Here is a 14,084-nt window from a genome sequence, read left to right as displayed (position 1 = left end):
CCGCATCCTCCGTCTCCTGGGTTCAGGCAATTCTCCTGCCTCAGCCTCCTGAGTAGCTGGGATTACAGGCATGTGCCACCATGCCCAGCTAATTTTTTATATTTTTAGTAGAGACGGGGTTTCACCATGTTGACCAGGATGGTCTCGATCTCTTGACCTCGTGTTCCACTCACCTTGGCCTCCCAAAGTGCTGGGATTACAGGCATGAGCCACCGCACCCGGCTTCTTAATTTCTTTTGTGAGAGCAACATGTCTCTGGTACAAAAATTGGCAAGTTCATTACATTGAAAGAACATTACAGAGAAATATCTTTACTAATATGAATACAAAAATGCAAAACAAAATACTAGAAAATCAAACCAGCAAAATATACAAGAGTGATACATGATAGCCAAATATGGTATATGCCAGAAATGCAAGTTTGTTTTAACACTGGAAAATCAGTAATTTTATCATATTAACAAAAAATGGAGAAAACTATACGATCACATCATTTATGCAGAAAAATGCATGTGATAAAATTTAACATCTGTGATAAAATACGTACTATTGAAAACCTCATCACATTTGAAATAAAATAAAATTTCTGAATAAGACAAATTTGTATCTACAAAAATCTATTAAAAGTGAAAAAACAAGCCCCCGTATACAAGTTATTTGCAATCATTATATCCAACATAAAAATCATATCTTTAATGAATCAACAGATTGTACATACATTAAGGAAGAGACAAGGTGACCCAATTAGAAAATGGACCGAAGTATCAAAAAGGTATTTACCAAAGAAGCTATATAAAATGGCAATAAACAGATAAAATTGTGCTAAAGTTCATTAACCACCATGAAAATGCAAACTGAAACCGAGATGACTAAAATGAAGGACAGAAAGGGGAGGAAAACAAGTGTAGGCACTGATGTGGAGGAAGTGGAATTTTCATACACTTCTGGTGGGAGTATAAATCAGTACAGTTTTGGAAAACTTTTTGGAAGCATCTACCAACACGTACACTGTGATCCAGCAACTTCACTCTAGAAATATACCCAGTAGAAATCCTTAGTTATTACACCAAAAGGCATGTAGAAGAACGTTTATAGCTAAATATTATTTTTAATAGCTGGAACAATAAACAAATCAAATGTTCACTAATAACAAAATGGAAAAACAAATGTGTTAAATTTATTGAATTTGTAATATACACCAATGAGTATAAAACAGAACTAATGCTTTGGATGAACCTTACAATCATCCTACTAAAAGAACCCAAACATGAAAGAGTACATGGTAATTGCTTCTATTTGTGAAAAGTTCAAAAACAGATAAAACTAGTCTTCGGTTGTTAGAAGTCACGGTCGTGAGGTGGGAATCTGGGGATTTGGGTGATTCTTTTTCTTTTCTTCGTCGTGGTACTAATTACACTTTTTTTTCCACTTTAATATTAATTAATCTGTGACCCTATGATTGACTATAAACATGTTTATATATGTTCGATTAAAATTTTACTTAAGAAATGTTTATGAATCTTCCTATTCCTCGGCTGTTGGAAGTGATTTTGTTGTTGTTGCCTTAATTAGGCGTCACGTCCAGTGGAGTCCTTGTCTGCAAGAGACAGGGCCCGGGGCCTCGCAGGTTCCACAGTGCAGCGCACCCAGCCTCAGCCCGCCTGGGCTCTCCCAGACGTCTGCTTCTTGCAGGCTGCGTGGCTGGGGCGTCATCTCGCGCTCCCAACTGCCCTGTAACCACCAACTGCCATTATTCCGGCGGGGACCCAGGACTTCAAGCCATGTGGCGAGTCTTGTTTCTGCTCAGCTGGCTCGGTGGGCTGCGGATGGATAGGAGTAAGCAAAAAAACCCCCTCCTCTGACATTTTGGGTCCCTCAGCGGTACTCTCCCTTCGCCCCCAGGTTACACTGGACATCCCTGGAAGGATGCTTTCCTGTGGGGTTTCCAACTCTGCAACTCTGCCCTCACCCCGACATTGCCGCCTTCCCCAACCAAAATCCACATGGGATAAGGGCTTTCCCACATGTCCTGGAAACCTAGGAAAGATGGGATGTCCCAGGCCTTAAGTGGATGCTTCAGAATTGTAGTTTCAGATCATGCTTTGCATTTTTCACAAGAGTAAAGGTTGAGACCCAACTTTTGTACTCTCTAGTCGAAGGATCCAGAGTGAGTTTATTTATCCTGAAGGGCTTGAACCTATTGACCCAAGATCACCAGATCCCACCTACAGGGTAATAATCCTAAAGAAGTATACCTATTTCTTTTTTTTAAAAAAATAAACAATAAAAAAATAAAATAAAAAATCAATAAACAAACAAGCAGAAACAAAATCTTGTAATTTTAGAAAGAAATGGGAATTGACGTTATTTCAAAAGATAATAAAAATGAGAGGCAGCATATAAAATAGAGATTAAAGATTTAGATGAAAAGCTCATAAAACAAGCTCTGAGATGATGGGTAGTGTTCTAATAAAACATTTTGCACCCTGCAGATTTTGGTAATCTACCTGTGCAAATTACAGTTCCAGAGAAAATACGGTCAATAACAAAGGAAGGAATCGAATCACAGGTAACGAATCACTAACATTATTTACTAATTAAAAATCATGGCTGGACGCCGTGGTTCACACCTGTAACCCAAGCATGTTGGGAGGCTGAGGCAGGCAAATCACGAGGTCTGGAGTTTGAGACTAGTCTGGCCAATATAGTGAAAACCCATCTCTACTAAAAATACCGGGCATGGTGGTGTGGGCCTGTAATCCCAGCTACTCCAGAGGCTGAGGCAGAAGAATCGCTTGAACTCAGGAGGCGGAGGTTGATGTGATCCGAGATCACAATACTGCACTCCAGCCTGGGTGACAGAGGGAGACTCCTTCTCAAAATAATAATAAAAATAGTTGTGTAAATATTTTGTTCCTAAGAAGTTAATCTGCCATTTTTCATTCATGCACACCCGTTGAATTTTATATTTATGCTCAATTTTCCCTGGATGGAAAAGCCCTTTTGAAAACGAAACAGGAACAACAATGTTTCACGGAAATAATGGTGCAGTGATGCTGGATAGAAAAACCCCAAGTCCATTTTCTGAACCTGTCTCCCTCTCAGATGTCTTTGAATAATCACTGGCTTGATCATCCTAGAGATTCTGTTCTCACTCACCGTTCCGTCTGTATTTGGAAGAATTTTTTGTAATTGGTGTTAAGTAAGCCTTGGCTTGCTTATATGGGATATGATGATCCCTTAAATTAATGATGTATTATATTAATGATTTTTTTAGCCCTGATTGCAACTATGTTAATGATTAGGACTGTTCCTTTCATGCTGTTATAGATTATTTTAGTTCAGAATTATTATTCTCTTTTTTAAATTCGAATATAAAAGCTTCTTGTCATTTTCACTAAGTTCTAGAATCCATTTCTGAAGTGGAATGTGTTTCTTGAGACAACAATCTTTTTTTTTTTTTTTTTTTTGGTTTAGTGGCAGATGTTCTAGTAATTTAAATACAAACATTTCCTTAGCAAATATCCATTTGTCATCCTAATACAGACATTATAGCTTTAGATGTTAAAAGGAATACATATCTATTAATAAAACAAATCATTTAAATAGAAAAAGAGCAGTAAGGGTTTTGTTTTTTGTTTTATTTTGAGACGGAGTTTCACTCTTGTTACCCAGGTTGGAGTGCAATAGCGCAATCTCCGCTCACCGAAACCTCCGCCTCCTGGGTTCAAGCAATTCTCCTGCCTCAGCCTCCCTAGTAGCTGGGACTACAGGAGCGCGCCACCGTGCCCAGCTCATTTTTTGTATTTTTAGTAGAGACCAGGTTTCACCATGTTGACCAGGATGGTCTCGATCTCTTGACCTCGTGATCCACCCGCCTCAGCCTCCCGAAGTGCTGGGATTATAGGCGTGAGCCACCGCGCCCAGCCAGCAGTGAGGTTTTTAACAATATTTTACGAAAGCTTTTTAATGTAAAAGTATTATAGAGATGTTAATTATATTAGAAAATAAGCAGAGAATCTCTGGAGAGAAATATCTTCAAACAAGAATAACTTGATTGTTACAGTAATTTGCAATAAGTAAAGTAAAAAATAAATGCCCGTTTTCAACTGTCAAGTTCATGAGGGAAAAACATGGTCTATTTTGTTAATGTCTGTATTATTCTTGCCTAGAATAGTGCCAGATACAAAGTAATGAATTAATAGTATTTTTTAACTCAGTGAGGCTGTTATGCTTATTAATTCAACAAATACTACAAACATAATATGAAACAATGTACATTTTAAATTATTACAATTAGTAAAGACTAAAAATCAAAAGAATATTCAACCTAAAATTACTAGATTTTTCAAAATAACTGAATATAATTTCCTAAAGTGGAAAATGTAGTATGAAAATATAAAAGTCAGGAATTAAGAGTAGAACAGAGAGAACTGAAGAGACAAAATGCAACATATAAAAGACTAAGAGAAAAGGTAAGAATTAGAAGCTTAAGCATAGAGAAATTGGCATTCCTGAAGTCGGGGGAAGAGAAGAAGAGGTAATAGTAAAAATATTTTAACTGAGAAATGACTTTAAAAAGTTGAGTCTTCAGAACAGGTGTACCAAATCCAAAGCAGAGTTTATTTATTGAAATTCTAACCCCTGGTACCTCAGAATATAATTATATTTGGGGGCAGAGTCTGTAAAGAGGTAATAAAATTAAAATGAGTTTACTAGAATAGAATCGGTTCTAATACTGATGTCCTTGTAAGAACAGGGAATCTGAGCATAGACGAATGTGGGTATGAAAACACCAGGAGATCCCAAAAGAGAATTCCATAAAGACTTAACATCCTTTCTTGATTAAAAACTATTAACAGTTTAGAAGGAAGATACGTGAATATAATTAAGGCCAGTTATGAAAAACTCATAGTTAACATCATAGCTAGTGGAAAGGAGCTAAAAGCTTTTACTTTAAGATGTGGTGCCAGACGAGAATTCCCACTCTCAACATAGTACTGATAGTACTAATTATCAAGGGCAGAGAAAAAGATATAAATGGTATCCAAAATCAGAAGGAAGTAAAATTATCTTTGTTAGCACATGACATGATCCTATATATAGAAAACCCCAGACTCCGCCAAAAAACTGTGAGTTCAGGCAGATGAATTCAATGAAGTTTCAGGATGTGCAATCAACATACACATTTCAAAATGAACAAATAAGGAGGTATATAAATTATTTTATTCATCATTTTATTATGAAATTTAGAGTTATAATGTCAAATGCCATTAAGATAAATCAGCATTCTTATTTTTTCTCTTTTTATTTTATGAATGTGTTTTAGTGTAATTATCAGTAATGTAAAATGATATATATCTTTTCTAACATTTTTCTCATTTTCTTTGCATTTTCAATGTACTCGCTTGCCAGGTATCCTACAAAATTGTAATTGAAGGGAAACCATACACTGTGAATTTAATGCAAAAGTAGGTAATCATCATTATTTTATCAATTTTCATTGTATCAGTTTTAGGATTCATAGCTGCAATATTTTTATACATCATAAATTTCAGAAAATGTTTTCTGTTTATAAGATAGATGGTACTAGTTTGAAGAAATAAGGTAAAAATAAGACTCAAAATTACCTTTTTCTGAAGAAAAAAAGTGCTGCCTTCTGGAAGAAGTACATAGAGCAAACTCAGATAGAATCTCACCAACAGGTGTGACTTTAGAATACCAAGTGATGAGACTGAGAGCAAATTAGGGATCAGTAGTAAAGCATCCTGTGAAATTACTTTCTGCATCACAGATACAGTATTTATAAATGTTGAATATAGTCAAAATATGTAAAGTGTAATTAGACATATAAGAATACCTGAATTAAAATGTAACTAACAGATTTCTTAAATTCTTTTTTCTACAAGAAAAAAGTATAAAATATACAGTACGATTTATGGTGATGTAATGGATGAATCACAAACTGTATACCTTAAAAATAATGTGGCTATTTTCCTGCATGCAAGTGGTGAAAAGGTACTTAAGAAATAAAATCACATACTAAAATAAAAAATCTCTTGAATAGTAACCACATTCTCAGTGACTAGCATAATAAAATTAGAATGGAATTACAAAGCCTTAATCACAGAATCACCAGATATTTGTAAATTCAAGAGCAGTTGCAGAAAAACTCTTGGCTCAAAAACATTCAAAACATTATTGTAAAATATCAATAAAGTAGCAAGAAATAGAATGTTACAACTCATTTTAGAAATGAATGACCAAATCTATAATAAAAATAAAATTCAAAGCTTTCACTCTTTTTACATTTTACCTGCATCAGATGAGAATAAAGTATATAATATTATGGGATGGAACAACATAAAGCCTTGTTGGGTAGCCCCCCTGGTGGAATACTGAAGCCTTTGGTGACCATTGTTAGCGGTCTCCCTCAAGCCCTGCCAGTCCCTACCCAGGGTATCTTGGTAACTAGTTTCAGGTATGGCCAACGGTTTATAGACATCCAGGGTGATGTGACATTTACTTTCAAAAGACAAGGAGGCCTGGAATGTGTGCAGAGCTAGCACCAAACTGTGCCTTTTCCTGGCAACATGACCATCTCCGAGGGCTTTCAAATATACAAAATAAGAACACCAGGAATCAGTTTTATCACATTGCACATTGTGTTCCTGAGAAACTTGAGAAGAGATCCAGGTTAGTAGGATATTTAGAGTAACACCAACGCCGATGAGTACTTCTGGTATCTTTTAAGATGCTGTGGTTTGTCTATGACATGCTAGTCATTGATTTCTTTTTGTTTATATCTCGAAGGACTCTGAATTTTCAATTTGAGAATTAACATCCTTGCTTCAATCCTGGAGATTCTTGTCAATTTTTAAGTTTAACTCTTCTTTTTTCTCACTCTGCTAACTTTTCCTGGAATGCTATTGGGTATACATTGGGGCCCCCTTAACATAAATTTTAGTCAATCATTATTTTGTTCTCCAAAGTCAGCAATTTTTGACTCACTTATCTATCACATATTTCTATGTACTCATTCACATTTCTTGTTATTCCTGATTTTGTGCTTTATTCTGGGCAATTTCCATTTTACTCCACGTATGTCTAGTCTCTTCAAGAATTTTTTCAATGACTATATTTTTAGGATTTCTACACAAATTGACAAATTTATATTTTGTAAATCTTTTATGGATTTTATCTCTGTCTTTTATCTGTTTCAGCATTACAACCTTTATTCTTAAGTTTCATAGTTTACCTGATTATTGCTATTTTTCTACAGGATTTCTCCAGATTTTCAAGTTTTGGACTTTTCCATATGTTTGAAATCATCATTGATGAGTTTTTTTGAGTGAACCTTATCTTCCATCATCCTCTAATTTTTTTGCATTGTGGAGACCTCTCCTTGAGGGTGGTTTTGTGGATGCTTCTGCTTGCTTCCTGCAACGACAGTTAACTGGGTCAAAAGTTTACATGCTTTTTCAGCTCAGGGATTCAGTAATAATAGGGTTGTTTGGAATCCATTTCACATCTCCCTGAGATACAGTTTAGGGTTTTCATTTTTGCAAGTGATGCTATTTTTGCCTTAGTTAGTATTGAGTAACATCCTTTTGTCCAGGGTCTGTGTACAGCAGGTATCTTAGTCTGTTTGGGCTGCTTATAACAAAATATTAATACCATAGACTAGGTAGCTTATAAACAACAAATATTTATTTCTTACAGTTCTAGAGGCTGGGAAGTCCAAGATCAAGGCACTGGCAGATTCAGTGTCTGGTGAAAGTTCATTTCCTGGTTCATAAATGGTTCCTTCGTGCTGTGCCCACACATGGTGGAAGGAGTAGGTTAACTCTCTGAGGCCTTTTTCATAAGGAGAGCAATCCCATTCAGAACAGTTCCAGCCTTGTGGCCTGATCATCTCCCTAAAGTTCCACCTCCTAAAACCACCACATTGGTGATTAGGTTTCAAAATATAAATTTGGGGATGAAACGAACACTGAGATGACAGAAGCAAGTTTTGATTTTTTATGTGTGTTTGTTAGTAACTTGCAGAGGAAATTTCTAGCTCTATTCCTTTTATATAAGGCTTGCATTAGTGTATTCTGAGGCTGGGGGCTATTGGCTCAAATAATGTGCTTGTATGCTAATGACCAGAGGACATTAAACCATCTATGCTTAAGGCATGATTCTGATCCACATTCTGTCTTGCTTTGCACAGCTTCACCTGCTCACTCTTTCAGCTGTTACCAGTCTTTGTTTCTATTGCTTTGATCATTCCCATGAACCCTATAATATAATGGAATCAGGAAATTTTTTTGGCAAAGAGGAGATAGTAAATATTTTGGGCTTTGAGCTCTATATAGCCTCTTGCAATCACTCCACTTTTCTTTTGTAAAAGTGCCATAAACAATATGCAAATGATGGGTGTGGCTATTTTTCAATATCACTTTATTTTCAAAAATAATCTATCAGCTGGATTTAACCTGTTGACCAGTTTATTATAGTGTAGTCCTGTATTTGAGAATGATTGTTTATTAGTTATTTCAATATCAAGAGTAGTGATGGAAACAGGGAAATAAGTCCCTTCTGTCATAAGAATTACTTTCAATTATCTTTAATTTTTTTATGTTCATTGTATAATAAAATTGGCATAAATTAAAAACAAAACATGTTTATACAGTTAAATAAGTGTCATGAAGTGAGCATCTATGTAACCATCTGACTATTTGTCATTTCCTATAACAGCCCCTCAGTCCTTACTACTTTTCTGGATTGTTGTGATAAATTTCCTTGATTTTATTTAGAATTTATTTATTTTTTCTTGGTCATTTTAGTTGTTTTATTTTTTCTTTTCTTTAAAAAAATTTTTTTTTCAATAGTTTTTTGGGAACAGGTGGTGTTGGTTACATGAATAAGTTCTTTAGTGGTGATTTCCAAGAAAGTAGACCTATCATTTGATCCAGTAATTCCACGCCTGGGTGTGTACCCAGAGGAAAATAAATCATTATAGAATTTATTATCCTAGCTAATGTGGCTTCTTTTTGTCTGTTTTTTTAACTAAATAAATGAATTATGATTATTTTTCTAGTTTTAGTCACTTAAAATAATGTTTGTGAGATTTTTCAATGTTGCTGCAATTAATTCCAATGTATTCATTTTTATTACTGTATAGCATCCAATTTCATGATTATACAACAATTTTTTTAATCTTATTTTGAACATTTTGTTCCTGCCTGGTAATGTTAAAATATATATGGATTAAGCTACATGCATTTTCATAATTACCGCACATTTCCTCCAAAGCATTATACTAATTTATATACCCCTTTGAAATATGCATTCTATTAATAGTCGTAGATGTTTTAAGTTTTAAATGCTGATTATATACTTATATACTACTGTGATTTAATATATATTTCTCTAACTGTAAATAATTTAATATGTATTTCTCTGACTGTAAATAATTTCTCTAACTTTTTAAATACAGCAGTCAGCCATATGGAATTTCTTCCCTGTGAAGTGCCTGTTTAAGACATTTATTCTCTGTCAAAAGATATTTCTAATCTGACCTTTTCTTTCCCTGTGTTTTCACACTTATGGTATTTGGTAAAGATAATTCTTCCATTATGGTAAGTTATATTTGTATCTTGTATAAGAAATCCTTTCTTACTCCAAGGCCGTGACTAACTAAATCTTATATAATCCTCTAAAATATTTTTAGTTTTGCCTTTCACATTCAGGTCTTTGTTGAAACAGAAATTGGCTTTTGAATATGCTGTAAGGTAGACAACCAATTTAGTTTTTCTATATGTGATTTTTCAAATGTTTCAAGAGCTCTATGAATTTTCTTTCTGTATATGACTTCTGTGTCAGGATGGTTATATATTATACATTTATATATGGTTTTATTTGTTTCCAGGCTCTTAATTAAACCTTTTGGTCTGGTTGTCTATTTATAATAAATCTTGATAGCCTAAAGATAGTCTTTTCACCTTTTTCCTCATCATAGATGCTTTGGCAATTATTTGTGCTGTGCTGGACCCAGCCCAATAAAAAAGTGATACTTCTTCACTGCACTATAATGTAATCTTTGTTATAAATTAAATGATTGTATATAAAGAAGTCTCTGGATTCTTTGTTCTCTTTCTTTGTATGGTCTTTCTTAGACCCTGTCTGTCTGTCCAAATGTCATGGTTTTAATTACTATGACTTTATAATAGGTGTTTATAACCAGAGTTGTCCTTCAATTTTAAGGTGTGCTTACTCTTCTTGATTGTTTGAATTTTCACATGATTTTGGAATCATTATATTTTTTCTCTTTTATCTTTTGTTTTATATTCTTTTATCTTCATTGCCTGTATTTGATTGAATCTATTAATTTATATCATACATTATCCCTCAATTAAATTCTTTGTCATACATTCCTTTATTCTTCTAGTAGTTTCTCTGTGCCAACATATCGACTCTTGAGCAATTGAGTCTATTACAAATTATTCCTCCTACCAATTACCATGTATTTTTAGATCCTTAAATTTCTAACTCCCTTTACCCTCTGCTTCCCCTTCATTATTTTTTTCATACATCACAAGCCTGTATACTTTTAAATCCCCATGAAATATTACTATTTTTTTATAAAGTCAGTATTCATTTTAATTTAACCAAAATTTACCAATTCTGGTCCTCTTTAGTTCTCCCTACATTTTGGTGCTTCCATCTGGAGTTAATTTTGATATATCTCAGAAATTATTAATGTATTTCTATTATAAGACTACTTGTTTAAATTATAGGTGTTTTTATTTGTCATTAAATCTTTATTTAATTATATTCTTCCCCCTCCAGCTATATAAAGGTCTAATCGACAGGAAATAATTATATATATTAACAGTTTACAACATATTTTTAGATAGGCATTCATTGTGAAATGAAGAAGCCAATGAACATATCCATCACTTCAAATACTTAGCTTTATTTGTGGTGAAGAATACTTGAGATCTAATCCCTTAGCAATTTTCAAGTATAAAACAGTATTAACTACAGTTAACTTGTTGTACAAAAGCTCTCTAGAACTTATTCATTCTAACTGAAACTTTCTTCCTTTTGACCATCATCTCCCATTTTCCCACTCTCAGCTCCTAAAAGCCACCATTCTACTCCCTGCTTCTATGAGTTTGAATTTCTTAGACTTTCCATATAAATGAGATCAGGTAATATTTTTCTTTCTGAATTTCACATATTTTGCTGAATCATGCAGTAGTTCTACTTTTAACATTTTGAGAAACCTCATTATTAATTGTCGTATTAATTTACATTTTCACTAACATTGTGTAAGTGTTCCCTTTTCTCCACTTCCTTGCCAACGCTTGTTATCTTCTGTCTTTTTGATAATAGCCAATTAAACAGGAGTAAGGTGTTATCTCATTGTGGCTTTAATATACACTTTTTGGATGATTAGTGATAATGAGCATTTTTTCATATACCTCTTGGCCATTTATATGTCTTCTTTTGAGAAAGTCTGTTTAGGTATTTTGCTCATTTTCAATTTTTGTTTTTTTGCTATTGAGTTGTTTTGTGTTCCTTATACATTTTGGATTTTGACCCCTTATTAGATGTATAGTTTGCAAATCTTTTCTCCCATTCTGTAGGTTGTCTCTTCGTGGTGTTGATTTTTTCTTTTGCTGTACAGAAGCTTTTAAATTTTCTGTGCTCCCATTTGCCTAGCTTCTGTTTAGTTTTGTTTTTGTAGTCATAGCCAAAATATCATCACGTAAGCCAATGTCAAGCATTTCCTCTATGCTTTCTTCTAGTAATTTTAGCATAGCAGCTACTATGGTTAAATTTTAATCCATTTTGATGGTTTATTTATTTTTTTTAAATATGGTATGTGATAGGATCCAATTTTGTTTTTCTGCATGTGGGTGTCCAGTTTTCTACATGTGATTTCATTGAAGAGCCTGTCCTTTCCCTATTGTGTCTTCTTGACAATTTTGTCAAACCCCAAATGACTGTAATGTGTGTGTTTTTTGTTTGTTTGTTTGTTTTGTTTTGGGTTTTATTTTTTGTTTCTTTTTGAGATGGAGTTTTACCTTATTGCTGAGGCTGGAGTGCAACGGGGCAATCTTGGCTCACTGCAACCTCTGCCTCCCTGATTCAAGTGATTCCCCTGCCTCGGTCTTCTGAGTAGCTGGGATTACAGGCATGTGCCACTATACCCAGCTAATTTTGCATTTTTAGTAGGGACAGGGTCTCTCCATGTTGGTCAGGCTGGTCTCGAACTCCTGGCCTCAGGTGATCTGCCTGCCTTTCCTCCCAAAGTACTAAGATTATAGGCATGAGCCACTGCCCCTGGTCTGTTGTTTTATTTCTCTTATATCTATATTGTTCCATTCATTTTTATACCAGCACCATGCTGTTTTGGTTACTATGGCTATATAGTATAGTTTGAAATCAGGTAGTATGATGCCTCTAGCCGTGTTCATTTTGATCAAGATTGTTTTGGCTATTTAGACAAATTTAACTCAGGAGGTAAAAGATCTGTACACTGAAAGCTATAAAACATTGTTAAAAGAAATGAATGAAAACAATAAATAGATAAATCATGTTCATGAACTGGAAAAATTAATATTGCTAAAATGTCCATAATACCCAAAGCAATCTACAGATTCAGGGTAAACCCTCCCAAAATTCTAATGACAGTTTTCACAGAAAGGGAAATAAAAAACAATCCTAAAATTCATATGAAATATCATATGAGATATCTTTGAAAAAGATGTCCTTTGCCTTTTAAATCACCATTCCATTGTTTTCTGGCTTTTTTTTTTTTCTTTTCTATTGCTGAAATACCTGTATTATTTGTTAATTTGTTTATTAAGTATTATGTGTTTCTTCAAAGGTAACATTCTTTTTTCTTGATATTTTAAAGATCTTTAAAGTTTATCTGGGTTTTTATTAGTCTTTTTTTTTTCTTTTGATGATATATTTACATTTGACTTTTATTTCCCTTTATCCTACTTGACTTACAGCTTTTTGATGTTGTATCATCAATTTTGAAAAAAAAAATGCTCTAATCTTCAGAGATTAGCTTAACTTTTTATGTAACTTTGGCAAACATTACTAATGCTTGGGGTACGTTAGTATTAGTAACAAAATAGATACAAATCTCTGAGTTTATATTATCATCAAATGTGACTAACAATTATATAATAAGTAAATAGAGTAGAAAGAATGTGAGAAGGTAATATATGCTTGAGCAAAAACTATAGTGCAACCTTAGAGTGTGTTTTAAAAATCCTATGCTTTGGTGATTACACAAGTTGACATTTTAAATAAAATTTTCAAGGTAAGCCTCATTGGGAAGTTGATGTATAAGCAAAGACTTGAAGTAGATGAAGAATAATGAAGTATGTTGCAGAACTTTCCAGGAAGGGCCAACAGAATAGTTCAAATATCCTGAGATCCAAGCTTGCCTGTTGTGTTTGGAAAACAGCTAGGAAAACAGTGTAAAAAAAGAGAGAGTGAAGTCTGAGATGTTTAAGTAAAATTTAGAACAAAATTCATACATTCAGGAAATATCTCTCTGTTCCTCTTTTATCTTTCGATGTCGACCTACCTAACTTTTCAAAATGAAAGTTTTGGAAACAAATTTTTCCATTTTATCTTTATTTTACAGAAATTTTTTACCCTATAATTTTAGAGTTTACAGTTATAATCACACAGGAATTATGAAACCGCTTGACCAAGATTTACAGGTATGTTTTTTATGATCTCTTTTATTTTTGTCAAGTGAGTTTCTATGATCACCTTATTAGTGTCCACATTACTAGAGTCCAAAGGGTTGGGCCATGGCTTTTTTGGCATGAGTTTAATGCTTTCCTGTTGATGATGTATACTGATATACTGAGTTAGCTCTGTTAAACAGATGATTAACCAAAAACAGAAATAAAGGGTATTCAAATAGGAAAGGAGGAAGTCAAATTGTCCCTATTTGCAGACGACATGATTGTATATCTAGAAGACCCCATCATCTCAGCCCCAAATCTCCTGAAACTGATAAGCGACTTCAGCAAAGTCTCAGGATACAAAATCAGTGT

The 14,084-nt window shown here is 33.9% G+C and overlaps 1 protein-coding gene across 3 annotated transcripts in view; it reads left to right on the top strand.

The window, feature by feature from the left end:
- The first annotated feature begins 1,745 nt into the window (after positions 1-1,745).
- Positions 1,746-14,084, top strand: part of ADAM2 (ADAM metallopeptidase domain 2) — a 72,577-nt gene continuing 60,238 nt past the window's right edge. Inside the window, exons 1-4 of one of the 3 annotated variants that reach the window (XM_037741456.1) lie at positions 1,746-1,836; positions 2,493-2,569; positions 5,416-5,471; positions 13,664-13,742. In XM_037741456.1, coding sequence (XP_037597384.1) covers positions 1,782-1,836; positions 2,493-2,569; positions 5,416-5,471; positions 13,664-13,742 — 267 coding nt within the window. In that variant the 5' untranslated portion in view covers positions 1,746-1,781. The remainder of the gene's footprint in view (positions 1,837-2,492; positions 2,570-5,415; positions 5,472-13,663; positions 13,743-14,084) is intronic. The other 2 variants (XM_017537083.2, XM_037741449.1) reach the window with 2 other exon arrangements.

This window comes from Cebus imitator, unplaced genomic scaffold (genome assembly GCF_001604975.1).
Source record: "Cebus imitator isolate Cc_AM_T3 unplaced genomic scaffold, Cebus_imitator-1.0 Scaffold5, whole genome shotgun sequence".
Lineage (NCBI taxonomy): Eukaryota > Metazoa > Chordata > Mammalia > Primates > Cebidae > Cebus > Cebus imitator.
Note: the sequence above shows the minus strand (reverse complement) of the source record. Positions and strands in the feature narration are given on the sequence as shown.